This window comes from Panthera uncia, chromosome F1, assembly GCF_023721935.1.
Source record: "Panthera uncia isolate 11264 chromosome F1, Puncia_PCG_1.0, whole genome shotgun sequence".
Lineage (NCBI taxonomy): Eukaryota > Metazoa > Chordata > Mammalia > Carnivora > Felidae > Panthera > Panthera uncia.
In genome coordinates this window covers 56,314,742-56,333,953 of record NC_064813.1, presented here as the reverse complement: position 1 = coordinate 56,333,953, position 19,212 = coordinate 56,314,742, and the positions used below count along the sequence as shown (strand labels likewise).

The 19,212-nt window shown below is 43.8% G+C and overlaps 1 protein-coding gene across 1 annotated transcript in view; it reads right to left on the bottom strand.

Moving 5' to 3' along the window:
- Positions 1-3,477: 3,477 nt before the first annotated feature.
- The window catches only part of MTARC2 (mitochondrial amidoxime reducing component 2), a 40,263-nt gene continuing 24,528 nt past the window's right edge, over positions 3,478-19,212 (bottom strand). Inside the window, exons 5-8 of the mRNA XM_049634582.1 lie at positions 16,566-16,627; positions 16,407-16,478; positions 13,585-13,715; positions 3,478-4,149 (exon numbers count right to left, since the gene is read on the bottom strand). Of these exons, the coding sequence (XP_049490539.1) occupies positions 13,589-13,715; positions 16,407-16,478; positions 16,566-16,627 (261 nt within the window). The 3' untranslated portion in view covers positions 3,478-4,149; positions 13,585-13,588. The remainder of the gene's footprint in view (positions 4,150-13,584; positions 13,716-16,406; positions 16,479-16,565; positions 16,628-19,212) is intronic.

Below are 19,212 nucleotides of genomic sequence, written 5' to 3'. Positions count from 1 at the left end.
GATTCCAGCAATTCCACTTCTGGGTATTTATCCAAAGAGAGTGAAAACACGAATTTGAAAAGATTTATGCACCCACATGTTCACTGCAGCATTATTTCCAATAGCCAGGACATGGAAACAACATAAAGATCCACTGGACAGATGAACAGATACAGAAAATGCGGTGCGTGTATACAGTGGAATATTATTCAGCCTTATTAAAAACAAATGAAATCATGCCATTCAGGACAAAGTGCATAGACCTTGAGGATATTACGCTAAGTGAAATAAGTCAGAGAATGACAAATACCAAATGATCTCATGTACATGTGGAACCTAAAACAAAACAAAAACATAAACAACGCGCTGATACTGAGGAAAGACTGGTTTGCCAAAGGCAGGAGGTGGGGAGGTGGGCAGAGTAAGTGCGGGTGTCAAAAGACCGAACCTTCCTGTCGTAAGATAAATGGGTTTCTGGGGACGTAACATACAGTCTATCGACTATAGTTAACAATGCTGTGCTGTGAAGGTAAAAGTTGTTGAGAGATTAAATCTTAAAAGTTCTCAACACCAGAAAAGAACTTGTAACTGTGTGAGGTAATGGGTGTTAACTAGACTTAACTGTGATCATTTCATAATACACACACACATCATTATGCTGCATACCTTACATACAATGTTGTACGTCAATAAAAAAAAATAAGGCAATTACCTCCTCTCTCTGCCCCACCCGTTTGTGCTCTCTCTCTTTCAAAAATGAATAAACATAAAAAATTAAAACATAAAAAAAATTAAGACATGAAAACAAAAAGGGGGCACCTGGGTGGCTCAGTCAATTGAGCATCCGACTTCGGCTCAGGTCATGATCTCGCAGTTCGTGAGCTCGAGCCCTGCGTAGGGCTCTGCGCGGACAGCTCAGAGCCTGGGCCCTGCCTCAGATTCTGTGTCCCCCTCTCTCTCCACCCCACCCCTGCTTGTGCTCTGTCTCTGTCTTTCAAAAATGAATAAACATAAAAATTTTTTTTAAAATAAGGCGATTGCAATAGAGATATTACAATAGGTCTCAACTCTGAACACAGCAAAGACAAGTGGGGATTTACGGCCAACATGCAGAGAGTGGGGATCAGTGGATGGAAAATTACTTAACAGGGACCATCAAGGGTAGTAGGATTCTTGATAAACCGAGTTCGCAGGATTCTTGCTGAAGGCAGGCCGAGGTCTTCCACAGCAACGGTGGATGAGGAACTCAATCCAATAACGAAAGTGATCAGAGATCAAGGGTGAGGGTGCTCTCTCAACTGATTTAGCAGGATTCTTGCTAAACTGGGCTATGCAGGCCTGGCCAGGGTCAAGGTTGAGGCCTAGTGGAGAAGGGGCTTCAGAGGAACCTGACGAGTTTGGTCAAGGAGAGAGGCACTGTCGGGTTAGGACGGTACAATTCAAGATCCACCAGAATCGTCAAAGATTAGGGGGAAAAAAAGAAAAGAGAAGTGAAGAGGAAAGAAGCGCCTGGGTGGCTCAGTCAGTGAAGCGTCCAACCTCCGCTCAGGTCACGATCTCACGGTTTGTGCGTTTGAGCCCCGAGTCGGGCTCTGTGCTGACAATGCAGAGCCTGCTTTGGATCCTGTCATCTCCTCTCTGCCCCTCCCCTGCTAGTGCTCTCTCAAAAATAAGTAAACATTAAAAAAAAAAAAGAGAGAGAGAAGGAGAAAGAATTGTCCACACGAATGGAGATTATCTTAAATCGATAAAGGGAAAATCCCCAAAGCACAGCGAATCCTTTTTCCCAGCCGACAATACACACTGGGGGCCCTTTAGTGCTCTGGGAAGATCGGTCCTTGAACGTTGTTCTTCACCATAGTTATTTAGGCCTAAACAGATTAAATGTGTCCTAGTCTCTCTTCCAATCCCAAGTCACCCTCTCCCTCCCTGACTCCAGTGAAAGCCAGGAACTGTGTTCAGAGTACAGAGGTCAGAATTGCTTCAACTGTTAACGGTACATCAATGACCTTGCTCCTTCTAGGAATGAGCTGGAAGAAGAAGGGGATTCGGTAAATCTAGCTTCCTATGAAGAAATGGTGATTGATGGTGAAGTGTGCCATGAGAATAGAGTGAAGGGCAACACTCCCCGGCATGACACAGGACTCACCCCTATCCTCCACGTTCTCCACAGACGAGAGAGCTCATGGGCACTAATTTTGTGTATTTCTGTTTATCCCCCTCCCTGATTTCTATTCAGAAATTTATTTTTTAAATTTGTATTTATTGGGGCACCTAGGTGGCTCAGTTTGTTAAACATCCGACTTCAGCTCGGGTCATGATCTCACAGTTCATGGGTTAGAGCTCTGCATCAGGCTCTGTGCTGACAGCTCGGAGCCTGGAGCCTGCTCGGGATTCTGGGTCTCCCTCCCTCTCGCCCCTCCCCTGCCCATGCTCTTTCTCTCAAAAATAAACATAATTTTTTTTAATTTGTATTTATTTATTCATTTAAATAATCTCCACACCCAATGTAGGGCCTGAACTCACGACCTCAAGATCAAGAGTCACACGTTCTTCTGACTGAGCCAACAAAGCACCTCTCTTCTGAAATTTTTTCTCTTCAGAACTTTAAAAAAAAATTTTTTTTAATGTTTACTTATTTTTGACAGAGAGAGAGAGAGAGAGAGAGAGACAGAGCATGAGTGGGGGAGGGGCAGAGAGAGAGAGGGAGGCACAGAATCCAAAGCAGGCTCCAGGCTCCGAGCTGTCAGCACAGAGCCCGACGCGGGGCTTGAACTCACAGACCACGAGATCATGACCTGAGCCAAAGTCACTTCACCGACTGAGCCACCCAGGCGCCCCTCTCCAGAACTTTAAAAGGAAAAATCTGCTTCTCCATTTCAATGGCCGACTTTACAGTTGGCATGATTTTTCAACGTCATCATTTCCAAACCTTAGCCGGGGACAGAGCTAACTTAACCCTTTCTCCTCACAGGGTGCTGGGAATGGAGGTTCATTTCAGTCCCAGAACCCAGCCAAGGAAGAGCTGCTCTTCACTGGCCACTGGCCAGTCTCCTCGCCGTCACTGGCCGTCATGCCTCAGGTGGATTGTGTCGTTCACGATGCACCCCGACCCCCACCAACCACAGGAGGTAAACGTCCGTGGAGTCCGCTCATTCCTTTGCAAGGAAGCTCTCTGCCACGCTACTCAGAAAAGGGTCAAGAAAAATGCATGACAGTGACTGAAATTCTAATATAAAATGAAAAAAGACATGGAAGCAGACTCAGAAATACCAAAGGGAAAGTACAACTGAAATTCACATTTATTAATAATAAACCCCAACACCGTAAGTGGGTTAACGCATCCACACATTACTTCAGTGAGGATTTTTGTTTAGTCATACCAAAATAGTTCATTTCTCTTTTTTTTTTTTTGCACCGGATTATTTGTACCTGAAAATTATCTGCACCTAAAAAAAATGCGCTCGTGCTCCTCACGCCTGCTCTCAACATTCCATTTGTTTTAAAAGCCCATGTTTTCTTTGTCATACTTAAAATTCCAGGCAGTGGACCTGGTGGTTACAGACAAATTGCTTTTATATAGGGCTTAATCGAAAATGAAAACAAGATCTACAAAATAACTTCCATACTCAAGTACAACCCGATTCCCTAATTTGGGGTCCAGAACACATGAGCAAAAGTTGACAGGATTCAACCGCCGTGTGAAGGCCAACACCGAGGATTTGTGGGAACACGTATAAGGCACGTCAGAAAACAATGATCTTGTTTCCCATTTCTCCTAAAAACACGAACGACAGGGGAGAGGATGTAAACACGTGGGAAAAAAAGAAATCTGCGGCTTTTTGACTGATTCTTTAGACTTTCTTTACTCACCAATAGTAACGTCAGGGGTTGAAAAGTGTCATCGCTAGAGGAACATTCGAAGTGATTTCATAGACAATTTTATTTATTTAAAGAGTCCTCATTACGTCCAATCTATATACCTCCTTATTGCTGAATCACCTCTAATACTTTTCCTGCATTAACGTGGAGCATGCGTAACTTCAAAAAGTTACAAAGAGATTCGGCTCCAGGGTGAAGACGGTCAAGGGCTGGGTAGCACAGGACGTGCCGAGGTGGTGTTGGCGGCTGTCGGTAACGTCCTCATCAAAGCCTCCGGGACGTGGAAACCTGAATAAATGACAAGGACCTCTGATTATTTGGCTTTTTCTCCTACAGGTCATAAATAACTCACACACTCACAGAACAGTCACTCAATATAGTTAAAATGCAGGAAACGTGAACGATGTCCTGGGCCAAATTACGTTAATGGAAAAGAGCAGCCTATTAAGACTGAGTGGCCCGCCCAGTTCTGGCAAGGGCCCAGAGCCCGGATCTCTCTCACATGACATGAGGTGGCACACAAGGGAAGAACACTTTTGAAAGCCATTAATCAAAGGGCGCCTGGGTGGCTCAGTCAGTTAAGCGTCTGACTTCAGCTCAGGTCATGATCTTATACTCTGTGGATTCAAGCCCCGCGTTGGGCTCTGTGCTGACAGCTCAGAGCCTGGGCCTGCTTCGGATTCTGTGTCTCCCTCTCTCTCCGTCCCTCCCCAGCTTGCACTCTGTCTCTCTCTCTCTCAAAAAATAAATAAACATTAAGACAACAATTTTAAAAACATTAAAAAGAAAGCAAAGCCATTAGTCAAGATGTTAAAGAATATGTCTGTTTCCCATGAGTCAATAATTCCACTTTAGCAATCTACCTTACAGAAAACTTAATTTGAAAGTGACTCTGCATACAAAGATATATATTATAATATTATTTACAACAAATTTGGATATAGTCCCAGTGTCAAATACTCTAAAATGGTGCTTATTTATTTCTACAACGTAATGCTATGAAGCTATCGGAATGACCTTTGAAAAGGCTGGGGGTCTCTGGAAATGTGTATGATACATACTTCTGCATATATTTATCATATATGTATGATATATATCTGCATACATATATGATATACAATATATATCTGTATGATATATATTATACATGCATATGTTATGAATGATTATATGTACATATTACACACACACACACACACACACACACACACAAATTATGGCTACATTAAACAAACAAAAAAAAACCAGAATTAAAAAAAAAAATTTTTATGAGAGAGAGAGTGGAGCAGGGGTAGACAGAGAGAGAATCCCAAGCAGAATCCATACTGTCAGCACAGAGCCCAACGTGGGGCTCGATCCCACACACCATGAAATCATGAACTGACCCAAGATCAAGAGTCGGACTCTTAACCAACTGAGCCACCCGGGTGCCTCCAGAATAAAATTTTTAAACAGTGACACGGGGTGATTTCTTTCCTCAACTTTGCTGGTATTTTCTAAATCCACCATGAGGAACATGTATTGCATCCATAATGGAACAGGTAAACTCTTATATAATTAAGTTTTAAATTTTAAATGGGTAAGTAACCCCAGTGCAAATATTAACTGCTATTTTTGTAAAGCTTTAATCAACCTGTCATATTAAGGATTCAGAATGCAAAAACCATAGAGGCTCACAAAGTAGATAAGTAACGTTACCATTATTTTTAAAGCCGAACAGAAATGCCCAGCAGAGAAGAAAGTTCTCCATGCTCTGGGGCATGGACGGCAGGACAAGTGCCTGTGGTGTGTAGGGGCGGGGGGCGGGGGGCGGGGGGCAGTGCTGGATAATAAAGCTGAAAGGGAGCTTGGGGCCCAGTGGTCAACAGCATCTCTGTCACGTGAAGGGTCTGGGCACTCACACATCCCTCACCACACCCACAGCGTGCACCCTGCATACGTCTTACGCCGTCACCCCTGCTTGGCCCTTCACATCCCCTCTTGGCTCCAGTCCACCCCACGCATGTGTTAAAGAGCAAAATTTAACTGAGTGAACTGGAAGATCTAATCGACTTTATTAAATGATTCATAAATCAGGCAACATCATATCTAGCAAGTAGAGGGGACCTGTGCTAAACAAAAGGAAGGTTTTTAAAGGCAGAGAGAAGATGAGAGAGAGAGAGAGAGAAAGAGAGAGAGAAAGAAAGAAAGAAAGAAAGAAAGAAAGAAAGAAAGATAGGAAGGAAGGAAGGAAGGAAGAAAGAAAGAAAGGGGAGGGGAGGGGGGGGGGGGGAGGGGGGGGGGAGGGAAGGACTTTATTAGCAAGGAACGTGCTGTTTAGGCAAGGGTGCGCCTGTTTAGGCAAGGGGTCTATCCAGCCATTTGCTGCTACTGACCAGCAAATTCCACGTTGCCTGGTTAAAAATTACATTCCTGGGGGGTTGAAACTGCAGTCAGGTTAGGCAGTAAGTCTTGGTTTACTGACTCGAAACCTTAACCTAAGTGAAGCCATTGTGGGGCTGTGGTTTTCTTGTTAACAATTCCCCCTTCCTTTTTTTTTTTTAATTTTTTTTTTAACGTGTATTTATTTTTGAGACAGAGAGAGACAGAGCATGAACGGGGGAGGGGCAGAGAGAGAGGGAGACACAGAATCGGAAGCAGGCTCCAGGCTCTGAGCCATCAGCCCAGAGCCGGACGCAGGGCTCGAACTCACGGACGGTGAGATTGTGACCTGAGCCGAAGTTGGACACTTAACCAACTGAGCCACCCAGGCATCCCTACAATTCCCCCTTCTTGATCAGACCCTCAGCTTAACAGAGTTGTGCTCAAAATTTAAGGAATTTGCACCACTGTCAGCTGTGCTCTGTAGTTCTCGAACCTTCTGTTGACCCTCTGTGCAGCATTCACAGGTCCGATGTTTTTGCTTTTTCTTTGTGATAGTCACACACTCGAGGTTTACATACTTCAAGTCTATCATCCTCTTTGGTCCTTTTCTGAAGGGGCATACTGATAACCCATACCGACTGGCCGTCGAATGATTCCAAGGTACAGGTGCGCAAAGGGTCTAGAGAGAGGGAGGTCTGGGGTCTCTGGGAATGAAAACGGTTTCGTTTTGTTTTGTTTTATTTCAGACTTTTGCAGCTTTATAGATGTCTCTCCACCAATGTCTGTGTGTAATTGGAGTCATCTTAAATGTACTATGGTGGGTGAAAGAACGCAAAAGCTGAAACATGGGGCTGGTCAGGGAGCCAGGGAGAACCAAGCGGCCTTCTTGGGTTTCCCATAATTCCGACTGTTCATTTTGTCTACAGCCACTGTTTGCCCGCCTTCATTTTCCTACGTCAGGAGCAGACCGCTGCCATGTTGTAAGGACGTCAAGGTGGCAAAAGCCTGGCAATGAGGGGCCTTCTTGTTTTTCTCCAGAAGAACAATGGACCTCATCCACTTGCCACAATTTTACAATGCAACATAAAGAAGGCTTAGAATTACTGCTTATTTGACAATGCTTCTCATGTAATGTGACGTATCAGATAAGTCCAATTAGTTTATTAGCAAATCTGTTAGTAATGTTCCAGCTCAAAAAGACTTAACCAGACCAAAAGTCCAGGGGGAAAAAAAGAAAAACTTTGTCTTTTTAACAGACAGAACGCCAAATTCTAATTTTGCACCAACTTAGTTTTGATATTAAAACTTATTTGTAGGGGCACCTGGGTGGCTCAGTCGGTTAAGCGTCCGACTTCGGCTCAGGTCATGATCTCACGGTCCGTGAGTTCGAGCCCCGCGTTGGGCTCAGTGCTGACAGCTCAGAGCCTGGAGCCTGTTTCAGATTCTGTGTCTCTCTCTCTCTGACCCTCCCCTGTTCATGCTCTGTCTCTCCCTGTCTCAAAAATAAATAAGCGTTAAAAAAAAAATTAAAAAAAAAAAATGTCAAAAGTGGGGGCGCCTGGGTGGCTCAGTCGGTTAAGCGTCCGACTTCAGCTCAGGTCACGATCTCACAGTCTATGAGTCCGTGAGTTCGAGCCCCGCGTCGGGCTCTGGGCTGATGGCTCAGAGCCTGGAGCCTGCTTCCGATTCTGTGTCTCCCTCTCTCTCTGCCCCTCCCCTGTTCATGCTCTGTCTCTCTCTGTCTCAAAAATAAATAAACGTTAAAAAATTTTTTTTAAATAAATAAATAAAACTTATTTGTAAATAAATTAATTTTAATGTTAGCCAGGTTGACCACACATTAAAATTCCTTTTCAAGGACTCCTTTTCCACAAACCTTCTACAACTTTATCGTTACTATTATTTTTTACATTTTGATTTTGTGCTATGTTTTTCTTCTTTAAACAATGAGCTTCACCTTAGGACAAAATTATTTTCTTTTCCCTCAACAAAAAAAATACATTTCTATTTCTTATACCTTCTGTTACTGAAAACACATCCTACATTCCTGGCATATGGAGATGTTCTCTTATTAATTTTAGTAACTTTAATGATATATATGAACTCAAATTTTTAACCTTTAGAAACGTTAACAAAGTAAAAACTAAGCAGTAAGCAATTATGAACTGTTACACCAGTGTTCTTTAGATATGTAAATTTATCAATACATTTTTTAATTTCTAGACACATGGGAGTAGAGGCCCCTTTTATTATTATTATTATTATTATGTTTATTTATTTTTGAGAGAGAGAAAATGAGCAGGGCAGGGGCAGAGAGAGAGGGGACAGAGGATCCAAAGTGGGCTCTGTGCTGACAGCAGAGAGCCCCATACGGGGCTTGAACTCACAAACCATGAGATCATGACCTGAGCCAAAGTCAGACGCTTAACCAACTGAGCCACCCAAGTGCCCCTAGAGGCCACTTTCAGGAATGAGAGAGCAAGACAAAAGGGTCCCCAGCGACCACCTGGCTGAATACAGACAGGCCCATCAGGTGACCCACCTCGAAATATCCATAAGCCCTAACTGACCAATAGGCTACTTACAACCAGGCACAGGTACCAAAAAAGGGAAAAAGGGAAAATTCCATGTCGCCACACCTCTTCCTCTTCCCCCTTTAAAAACAGCCCCAGCAAAAAAAAATAAAATAAAATAAAAAAATAAAAATAACAAACAAATAAATAAATAAATAAAAACAGCCCCAGCAAAAAAATAAAATAAAAAAATAAAAATAATAAATGAATAAATAAATAAAAACAGCCCCAGCCCACTGCTTCATTGCAGACAATCTCTCCTCAGCTGTCCTTCCTGCTAACCCCTTGAAGTGTATTCAATAAACTTGTACCTTTGTTCTTCCTCAGGTGAACTCTTTGTTTGTTTTGTTTGTTTTGTTTGTTTGTTTGCCTCAGGTGAATTCTTGATCTTGGCCCTTTCCACCAGCTTCCACCTAATCATTCGTTCCACATTTGGGGGCCCCCATCCGATTGACAACAGACACCATGATGGGCTTTTTCAACGTACAGCCTTCCAATGAAGGCTTATTAACAAACCCAAACACGCTTATTAACAGACCCAAATTTATTTTTAGTTTCTCTGTAATAAGGAAGCCAAAGTAGATAAACCTAGATTTAATAATTAATGTTCCAGTATTTTATCTCATTTGGAAATAATCTAGATACTCAAGAAATTTAACTTAGCAAAACTTGTTTCAGTTTACAAAAAGATTTGGGGAAACTAATTGTAAGTACACATACCATAATATAGAACTGTTGCAAAAAATCGCATCTACAGGCTCTTACTTCAAATTTATATCTAAATTTATATATAAATCAAATTTATATCTAAGTCATTTACTCTGTTACAAAGAAAACCACAGGCCCAAAATGGTATCGCTTGGGGTAAGGCCTCAAGTCAGTAGACTGAGGCTTAAAACCTAATCTAATTGCCCCAGAAATGTAGTCTTAATGAATCAGTTAGGAATTTTCTGATGGGGACCAAGGAATCACCACCTAGGCCCTCTCCATCTCCCAGAGGAAGCTGAAGTGATCTGCATGACAAGACCTCCTGTTCCTGCCTGGAACTATCCTTTTCTTTTGCTAATAACTTTCTTGCCCACCCCCCCCAACACCGTTTCAATAAAAACCCTCCATCTTGTACAACTCCTCAGAGCTCCCCACTACTTGCTAGATGGGTTGCTGCCTGATAAAGCTAGTTAGATCTTCAAATTTATTTGGTTGAACTTTGTTTTTTAACAGCTCCCAACAATTATGTACAGATTAACCGCAAAGGGGCATCTGGGTGGCTGAGTAGAATAAGCGTCCAATTCTTGGTTTCAGCTCTGGTCATGATCTCATGGTTCATGGGATGAGCCCCTAATCAGGCTCTATGCTGACAGCTGTGGAGCCTGCTTGGGTTTCTCTCTCTCCCTCTCTCTCTCTGCCCCACCCCCACTCATGACCTCTCCCTCTCACAATAAATAAATAAACAGAAAAAAGAAAAAGATTAACCACAAAAACTATGAGACATGAGGAGAACTCATTCATTCTCCCAAGCTATTATGCTTTTGTTTACAAACCCTCTAAGTGATAACAAGTACTTATTTAGCTAGTAAACTCAAGTAGGATAAAAGTTTTATATTTAATATTGATAACTCTAAAGACATGTCTATTTTAATAGACCAACGACCTTGGGTTAGCTTTAATACCAAATATTTCCTCAGATCATGTGAAGCTAAAAAACATCTGGGTTAGTTTCTTTCTTTTTTGGAGTTCTAGAATGTCCAATCCTTACAAATGCTTGCCTTCACACCAACCAAATGGAGCTCTTTTACAAATTAATTTTAGCACTACCATCCAGAGGCAGGAAAATATGTCACATTCATAACATACACACAAAACGCACACATGTAAAAACCTTACAGTTACTAGTATTGCTGACGAAGAGCTTTAAGATTTGTATCTGTGTCTGGAATTAAGGAGGCCTGCTAGAGTTTGGGCACAAGTGCCCTTAGAGTAGTTTATATTTTCAAAAAGGCCTCTCTTCTTTTTTCTTTTTTCCCCTTAGTCTTAGGTACCTGATTGTGGGCTATGCTTAAATTTCAAAGACATGATAAGATGTGTACAACTTTAAGGAACACAGAAAGAATGGAAGGTCTGCCAAGGACTTTTGTTTCCTTAGGCCAATAACTTATAAGCTTTTTGAAATAGACAGGAGCAGCTTTGGGATTGGTAAAGGAACAGGTGAATTTTGAATTGCCTCTAGAGCTGACTTGTATTTTGCAAAAGATCTGTCAGATAAGGACGGCTGTTTTCGATTCCTTAAAAAATTTGGATTGCAACTTAAATGATAGTAGGGGTTGATCCATGCATCCAACTACATTATCCCCAATTTGCTTTTCTCCTTCTTGGTTTATAGTTTGAATTTTAAAGATTTCTGACAGGAGCGCCTGGGTGGCTCAGTTGGATAAGCATCCAACTTCAGCTCAGGTCATGATCTCGCGTATTGTGAGTTCCAGCTCTGTGTCAGGCTCTGTCCTGACAGCTCGGAGCCTGGAGACTGCTTCCGATTCTGTGTCTCCCTCTCCCTCTGCTCCTTCCCGCACCCCACGCTCTCTTGCTCTCTCTCTCTCTCTCAAAAATAAATAAACATGAAGTATTTCTGGCAGTACTGAATAACCCCCCTTGGATAAAAGATGGTCCTCAATGAGGGGGCAATGGATATTACCTTCCCCAAAGCTAGAGTCAGTCTCAAGGACAGCTAAAAGAAAGAACCAACAACCCCAAATTCCAGACAGGCAGAAAGCCAAGACCAGTTAAACAAAACAAGACAAGCAGAAAGGCAATGGTTAACCCTGGGAGAGAAAGGATCTATAAACAACAGGTTTGGATTTGGAAAGGAAGGGGGAACGTGAAATTGTATTTTTCTCTCTCAGCTGGGCACTACAGACAGATTCAGAAGAGCTGATTCTGGTAAGAATGTTTACCCTTTGCTGACTTCTGCCAGTCTTCCTAGGAGGCCCTTTGCAATGATGACAATAAAAATCATGGCTAATATTTACTGAGCATTTCTTATGTTTCTTGTAGAGCCTGCTTTTAGGCAACAGGCTTGAGCTATGGAAACTTGAACAAGACAAAAGGGCCCCCAGCGAACACGGAGCTGGATGCAAACAGGCTCGTTAAGCTTTAAGCCCTAACTATCTACTTAAAATTGGCCACGGTTCCTAACACTGCCAAAAAGGGGGAAATTCCACATGTCCCCACACTCCATCACTCTGCTCTATAACTATAGCCCCACCACCACCACCTCGTGACAGACAGTCCCTCCTCTGGGATCTCGCCCCTGCTCCCTTGCTGTGTATTCAGTAAACTTCTACCTCCTTTGTTCTTCCCTGGGTAAATTCCTTCCTGGCCCATGCTAGCTGCCCCCACCCGAGATGCCCCACATTTCTGTTGTAATGCTGCAACTTTATGTAAATTAATCCTCAAAATCACTTTGATTGTTTTAGGGAGAACTATCTGTATTCCCACTTTGCAGATAAGGGTACTAAGGCTAAGGGGTTAAATAACTCAACCCAGTTAGGAAATGGAGCTGCTAGGATCCTGAACCCAAGTCTACCCGCTGCTGGATCTAGACTGTCTGGACTGTTGCCCCACACTGTCCTCAAGGATTGTCAAGTGAGGGGCACCTGGGTGGCTCAGTCGGTTAAGGGTCTGACTTCAGCTCAGGTCATGATCTCATGGTTCGTAAGTTCAAGCCCCGCATCGGGCTCTGTGCTGACAGCTCAGGGCCTGGGGCCTATTTCAGATTCTGTGTCTGCCTCGCTCTCTGCCCCTCCCCTGCTCATGCTCTATCAAAAATAAACATTAAAAAAAAAAAATGATTGTCAAGCGAGAAGGTGAGAAGGTCAGGCCAGAATTAGAAAGAAGGATGGTCAAGAGTTTCAGACATGAGGTAACTTTCAAAACTCAGTTTGGTTTTTTGAGAAGAGTCATTTGAGAAAGTCTTCCAAATGACTTTATTTCTATAATTTGGGGGTCAGGCATTATGCTCCAGGCATCAAGGTTTTATTTGGCCTGATGAAATCAGTGTGAGAACATTATTTTATACCTCGCGATTCAGAATCCAGGCACCTTGATGCACTGATACTTTTCAAACTTTAAATCATATTTTAAAAATAAATTTTTTAGGGGCTGGGTGACTCAGTTGGTTAAGTGTCTGACTTCAGCTCAGGTCATGATCTCACAGTTCGTGAGTTCAAGCCCCACATCAGGCTCTGTGCTGACAGCTCAGAGCCTGGAGCCTGCTTCAGACTTTGCATCTCCCTCTCTCTCTGCCCCTCCCATACTTGCACTCTGCCTCTCTCTCTCTCTCTCTCTCAAGAATAAATTTTTAAAAATCTTTTAATAAATTTTACAAAAAGTATTCACTGTTTTTCTCCAAGTTGATATTGAATAATGAAGCACTTCCCTTCATTTCACTAACAGAGACAGAAAAAAAAATCAATACAGAACTCTGGTGACCTGCTCACCTTTATTTCCTTATTCCTTAATGAACTGAGAACATCTACCTGTCTTCTGCTGGGGCTCCTGCGTCAGCATTTTATAAGCGAATGCGAAGTGTGAGAGAAGCCCAGTTGGACTAAATCAGATTGGTGAGGGAAGAAAAAGAAAAGGCACTTTTCCAACTCCCAAGAGCAGGACCCAGACCGCTCATTCTGCTAAGAGTTAAAACAGCAAAACATAAAAACATCTCAACACCGGAGAACGTGGCCGTGGCTTTGAGGCGCTGCGTTCCGGCAGCAAAGCCGGCCCTTCGCCATACCATGTCACGGTACCATCCGATACACGGGGTCACCAACGTTCAAGCTGCCGACTTTCTCCACTGAGTAATAGACCCCAAAAAGTGGGGACGACTTGTAGATCTGCTTCTCAGAAGGATCACACAGGCGGTAGCTGAAAGAAGCAAAAATTCACCGTCAGGCACAAAAGGGAAATAGGAATCTAAGTGCTCTCAACAGAATTCAGGTTTTTATCCTCAAGGCCTATAAATAAACAGCAAGCCTTTTCTGCTCCTTGGACAGAGAAGTCTGGGGGTGATTAGTCAAACTGCACATAATCCTGGTTTTTCAAGAAGTATCCTCAGAGTCTAACCAATTTTTCCCTGGCTTCTGCTTGAGGCCAAAAAGAAAAAAACTTGTATGTGTAACTCAAAATAAGTAGTACATTAAAAAATAAATAAACGAGGTGGCGGGGTGGCTCAGTCGGTTAAGCGTCCGACTTCAGCTCAGGTCATGATCTCACAGTTCGTGGGTTCGAGCCCCACGTCAGGCTCTGTGCTGACAGCTCAGAGCCTGGAGCCTGTTTCGGATCCTGTGTCTCCCTCTCTCTCTGCCCCTCCCCTGTTCACACTCTTTGTCTCAAGAATAAATAAACATTAAAAAAAAATTTTTTAATAAATAAATATGTGGAATGTTTGCATGTATATCTCCAACTTCACAACTGTCTGCAACAAATGCTCACCCAAGCTCGAAAAGGAACTGCCCTGAACTCTCCAAATCTTCTGCTCAGGGCATCTAAGTTTTAAGTACTATGCTTTCCACCCCGTAGGTTTACAAGCCTAAAGCTGAGTTTCTTCTGTGAACAAAAATGAAGACACAGATACAAATGGCATGGGGCCTGGGGGGCCTGGGGGGCCTGGGGGGCTCAGTCGGTTAAGCATCTGACTTCAGATCAGGTCATGATGTCACAGTTCATAGGTTCGAGCCCCACATTGGGCTCTGTGCTGACAGCTTGGAGCCTGGAGCCTGCTTCCAATTCTGCGTCTCCTTCTCTCTCTCTGCCCCTTCCCCACTCACTCTCTTTCTCTCTCAAAAACAAATAAACATTAAAAAAAAATTTAATAAAAAAAAATGGCATGGGGCTTGACTACTAGCAAAGTTTTTTTTTTTTTTCAAAAGCCCTGTCTAAAGAAAACTAACTGAATCTCAAAAATCAAAAAACAAAACAACCGTATATTTGAATAATAGACCCCAAAGAGTGGGAGTCTATCATTAACCTCTTCTTCTGACTTAAACCCATTGGAAACAAATAACAAAACAGACCAAAGGGAAACAAAATAGAATACACCTCCCCAAAAACTGTTAACTTAGTTTTAAAAACACGTTCTGCATTTATAACTAAAGTCAACCCAAATTCCTTAAATATCAAAACGAAACATCCTGCCATAAAAGAAGTTCCTCAATAAACAGACAACTCATTGTGTTCCAGTTTTTCTAATATTTCATTATACAACTTCAATTCGTCTCACATTCCTTGATGTTGAGTCTAATAAACAAAAATAATTACAGTATTTGAGGTCTTAATTGAGAAATACATATTGAATGTTATTAAAAATTGATGTGAGAGGGGCACCCGGGTGGCTCAGTCGGTTAAGCATCCGACTCTTGTGTCAGCTCAGGTCATGATCTCACGGTTTTGTGAGTTCAAACCCCACGTCAGGCTCTGTGCTGGCAGCTTGGAATCTGCTTGGCATTCTCTCTCTCCCTCTCTCTTTACCCCTCCCCTGCTGGCTTTCTCTCTCTCAAAATAAATATATAAACTTAAAAAAAATTGATGTGAGAGGTATGAAAATTTCAAAACATAGTATTATGCAATTAAAAATGTCAAAAGTGGGGGCGCCTGGGTGGCTCCGTCGGTTAAGCGGCTGACTTCGGCTCAGGTCATGATCTCGCGGTCCGTGAGTTCGAGCCCTGCATCGGGCTCTGTGCTGACAGCTCAGAGCCTGGAGCCCGTTTCAGATTCTGTGTCTCCCTCTCTCTCTGACCCTCCCCTGTTCATGCTCTGTCTCTCCCTGTCTCAAAAATAAATAAGCGTTAAAAAAAAAGATTAAAAAAAAAAATGTCAAAAGTGGGGGCGCCTGGGTGGCTCAGTCGGTTAAGCGTCCGACTTCAGCTCAGGTCACGATCTCACGGTCTGTGAGTCCGTGAGTTCGAGCCCCGCGTCGGGCTCTGGGCTGACGGCTCGGAGCCCGGAGCCTGCTTCCGATTCTGCGTCTCCCTCTCTCTCTGCCCCTCCCCCGTTCGTGCTCTGTCTCTCTCTGTCTCAAAAATAAATAAACGTTAAAAAAAAATTTAAAAAATGTCAAAAGTGGAGCACCCAGGTGGCTCAGTTGGTTAAGCATCTGACTCTTTTTTTTTTTAATTTTTTTTTTCAACGTTTTTTATTTATTTTTGGGACAGAGAGAGACAGAGCATGAACGGGGGAGGGGCAGAGAGAGAGGGAGACACAAAGCATCTGACTCTTGATAGCGGCTCAGGTCATGATCTCACGGTTTGTGAGATTGAGCCCCGAATCGGGCCGTGTCCTGACAGTGCGGAGCCTGCTTGGGATTCTCTCTCCCCCTCTCTCTCTCCGCCCTTCCCCTGCTTGTGCGCTCTATCAAAATAAATAGATAAACTTAAAAAAAAATTTGCTAAAAGTACCAGGAGATTAGTCCATAAAAAAAGAGGAGGCAACTTCCACTAACCAACAGACACATACCAAACAGAAGGTGGAGTGAAAGGTGCTCACACAGGGCACCTACACCCACAGGTAATTCTAGGACGGGGATAACATTAAAAGTACATTGGACACATTGCGGTTTACCTCTTCAGGGTTTCCAGTGGCTCCTTCCTGTCTATCACTCCGGTATCTGGGTCCACAGTGGTCAAAACGCACCTGTCATTCAAAAACCAAGAGTTAGGTAGAGCCACAAGCCAACGAACGTGCCACACCCCAGAGGTTGACTCTCGAGAGAACGCTTACCTGGGGCAAGCCAAAACCCTTTTCATCTCTACACCGCCAATGAGGAGCTCATCCCAGGTATCCTAAGAGGAAAGGATAGGTCATCTTGTGATTTCATTAGTCTTCAAAGCAGTTTATTCTTTGGCCGCTACCAACTATGGAGCAAGAAGAAGGCAGAGAGCAAGACACCAAGAAACATGTCCCAAAGGGACGCGAGGGAACACAGCACATCGGTGTCCAGGATCCAGCTCCTCCCTCACGGTCTCAGAAACCGGACTCTATCAGTACGGCAAGAACAGACCTTATTTGGGGGGCAGTTGGCCATGAGAATCATAAGCGAACTAGAAGGGCAACTTATTGATATATAATGAGAAATGTATAACTTGCAAGACAATCCCACTTTGTCCTTAATAGCTAAGCTACAGTGGAAGCCAAGTTAAAATCTGATGGTTCTTTGGGGGCATCTGGGTGGCTCAGTTGGTTAAGCATCCAACTTCGGCTCAGGCCATGATCTCACAGTTTGTGAGTTCGAGCCCCGCATCGGGCTCTGTGCTGACAGCTCAGAGCTTGGAGCCCATTTCGGATTCTGTGTCTCCCTCTCTCTCTGCCCCTCTGCCTCTCTCTCTCTCTCTCAAAAATAAATAAACATTAAACATTTAAAAAAATCTGATGGTTCTTTGACAAGTGGGACATCACCCAAGGGAAGTCAGTTATGAGATTCACACATTCAACACTTCCACATCCACGGAGAGGCAGCCTGCCCTGGGGGCGGGGAGTGTGGGCAGAGTCCACAGTCACGGGCCCTGCCTTGCTTTCCCGCCCTTGAACAGCGGGTAGTGCCGACATGTGCCTCAGGGCTTTAATAAATCCTCACAACTTTGAAGAAGGAACTATTATGATCCCCATTTTGCACAAAGAAACACAGACCTGCAGAGATTGCAAAATGTTCTCAGGGTCACAGCCAGCTAGGTTTGAAAACTTCAGATTCTGAGGGCAGGGCTTCTAACCACCCAGCTTGTAAATCAATCTCTGTCTCTATTCATCTGTCTACACATACACATATGTACATGTATATACACACAGATGGAGATCATACAGATGACATTATATATACATAGATATATATACTCATACACAAGCACACACACAGCACACACGTATAACAAGGGCATGTTATAGGACTCTCTTGCTAACAGGGAGCCATCTGTTATTGAATCACATGCGATAAGAATGTCCCTTGAGAACTTGTTTCCTGCTCTCAACCCAAGTGAGGTTTGGAAGCCATACGTCCAAGGGATCTGGTGAGAAGTCAGTCTCCAGGTAAGGAAATGAGGCATCATTTCGTCTCATCTGGTCCTTTACTCCCCCTCAGGGGACATGAGAGTTTCTGCTGGAGGCAGGGCAGAGCAATGGGGAGGGACTAACATGTAATGTTTCCTCTTCCACCCCGATAACCAGGTTCCAGTCATGCTCTGACGCTCTTGCAGGGGTGCATTAACCCCCCAGGACTAGCGGGGTGACTTAGCAAACACAGGAAAGGCACTCCAGTACCTAATGGGGTCTCCCCACCTCACAAATCTCCTATAGGATACAAGCACAGCTGACGTAAAGCGGTCTCTGTGGATGCCCTGGGTTCCCACCCACCATTTATGAAAGCAGTGCTGTAAGGAAATAAAGTCTGTGTTCCCGGGGCGGACTCAGTCGGTTAAGCGGCCGACTTCGGCTCAGGTCACGATCTCGCGGTCCGTGAGTTCGAGCCCCGCGTCGGGCTCTGTGCTGACAGCTCAGAGCCTGGAGCCTGTTTCAGATTCTGTGTCTCCCTCTCTCTGACCCTCCCCTGTTCATGCTCTGTCTCTCCCTGTCTCAAAAATAAATAAAACGTTAAAAAAAAAAATTAAAAAAAAAAATAAAGTCTGTGTTCCAAACCAGCAGTCGACGGATGAACTACACAGCCCTCGTAAAAGGCAAGGATCACCAGGTAACAAACAGAATCTCTGTACCCTATCTATTACGTGCCCTATGCGAACAGCAAAACTGCAAGACAATCAGAACAGGTGGTTCACCTGGCAGAATGTGACCCCCCCCCCCCCCCCTCCCCCCCCCCCCCCCCCCCCCTTCCACCACCATCCCCCACCAGGAGCATGACCAGTAATATGGCCTCTGCACAGGTAAGTGATGGGCGTGGTGCTACCCTGGCCTGGGGGCAGTCCAAAAGGGTGGATTTGGCCACACTTGGCCACACGAGGGTGCTGCGGCCCAAAGAATGTGAGCCCATAGGTTCCCAGAGGGTTGCTCGCCCTCAAGTAGCTCCCTTCCAATGCCTTCGTACAAGGGATGGTGAATTTCATATTTTAAGCCACAGATCTGTGGAAACTCTACCTCATGACTATGATATGAGGCAGGAAAGTCTGAAGAGTTCAGTTGGGGTTCCTAGCTTAATAAAACAGATTCAATCTTGGTCTTTCACTCTTAGAGAACTGCAGGACCCAGTTTAGAATAACATATTGTCTGCATTCACAGAAATTGTCTGAGGCTCCCCAGTTCTAATCACCTATGAAAATATTAATAACTTTATATAATAACATCACTCTCATCCTAATCTGATCATGGTTGGCATTTTGGGTGCAAAGGGTTACTTACAGTAAAAAAACACTAAGCAAGTTTAAAT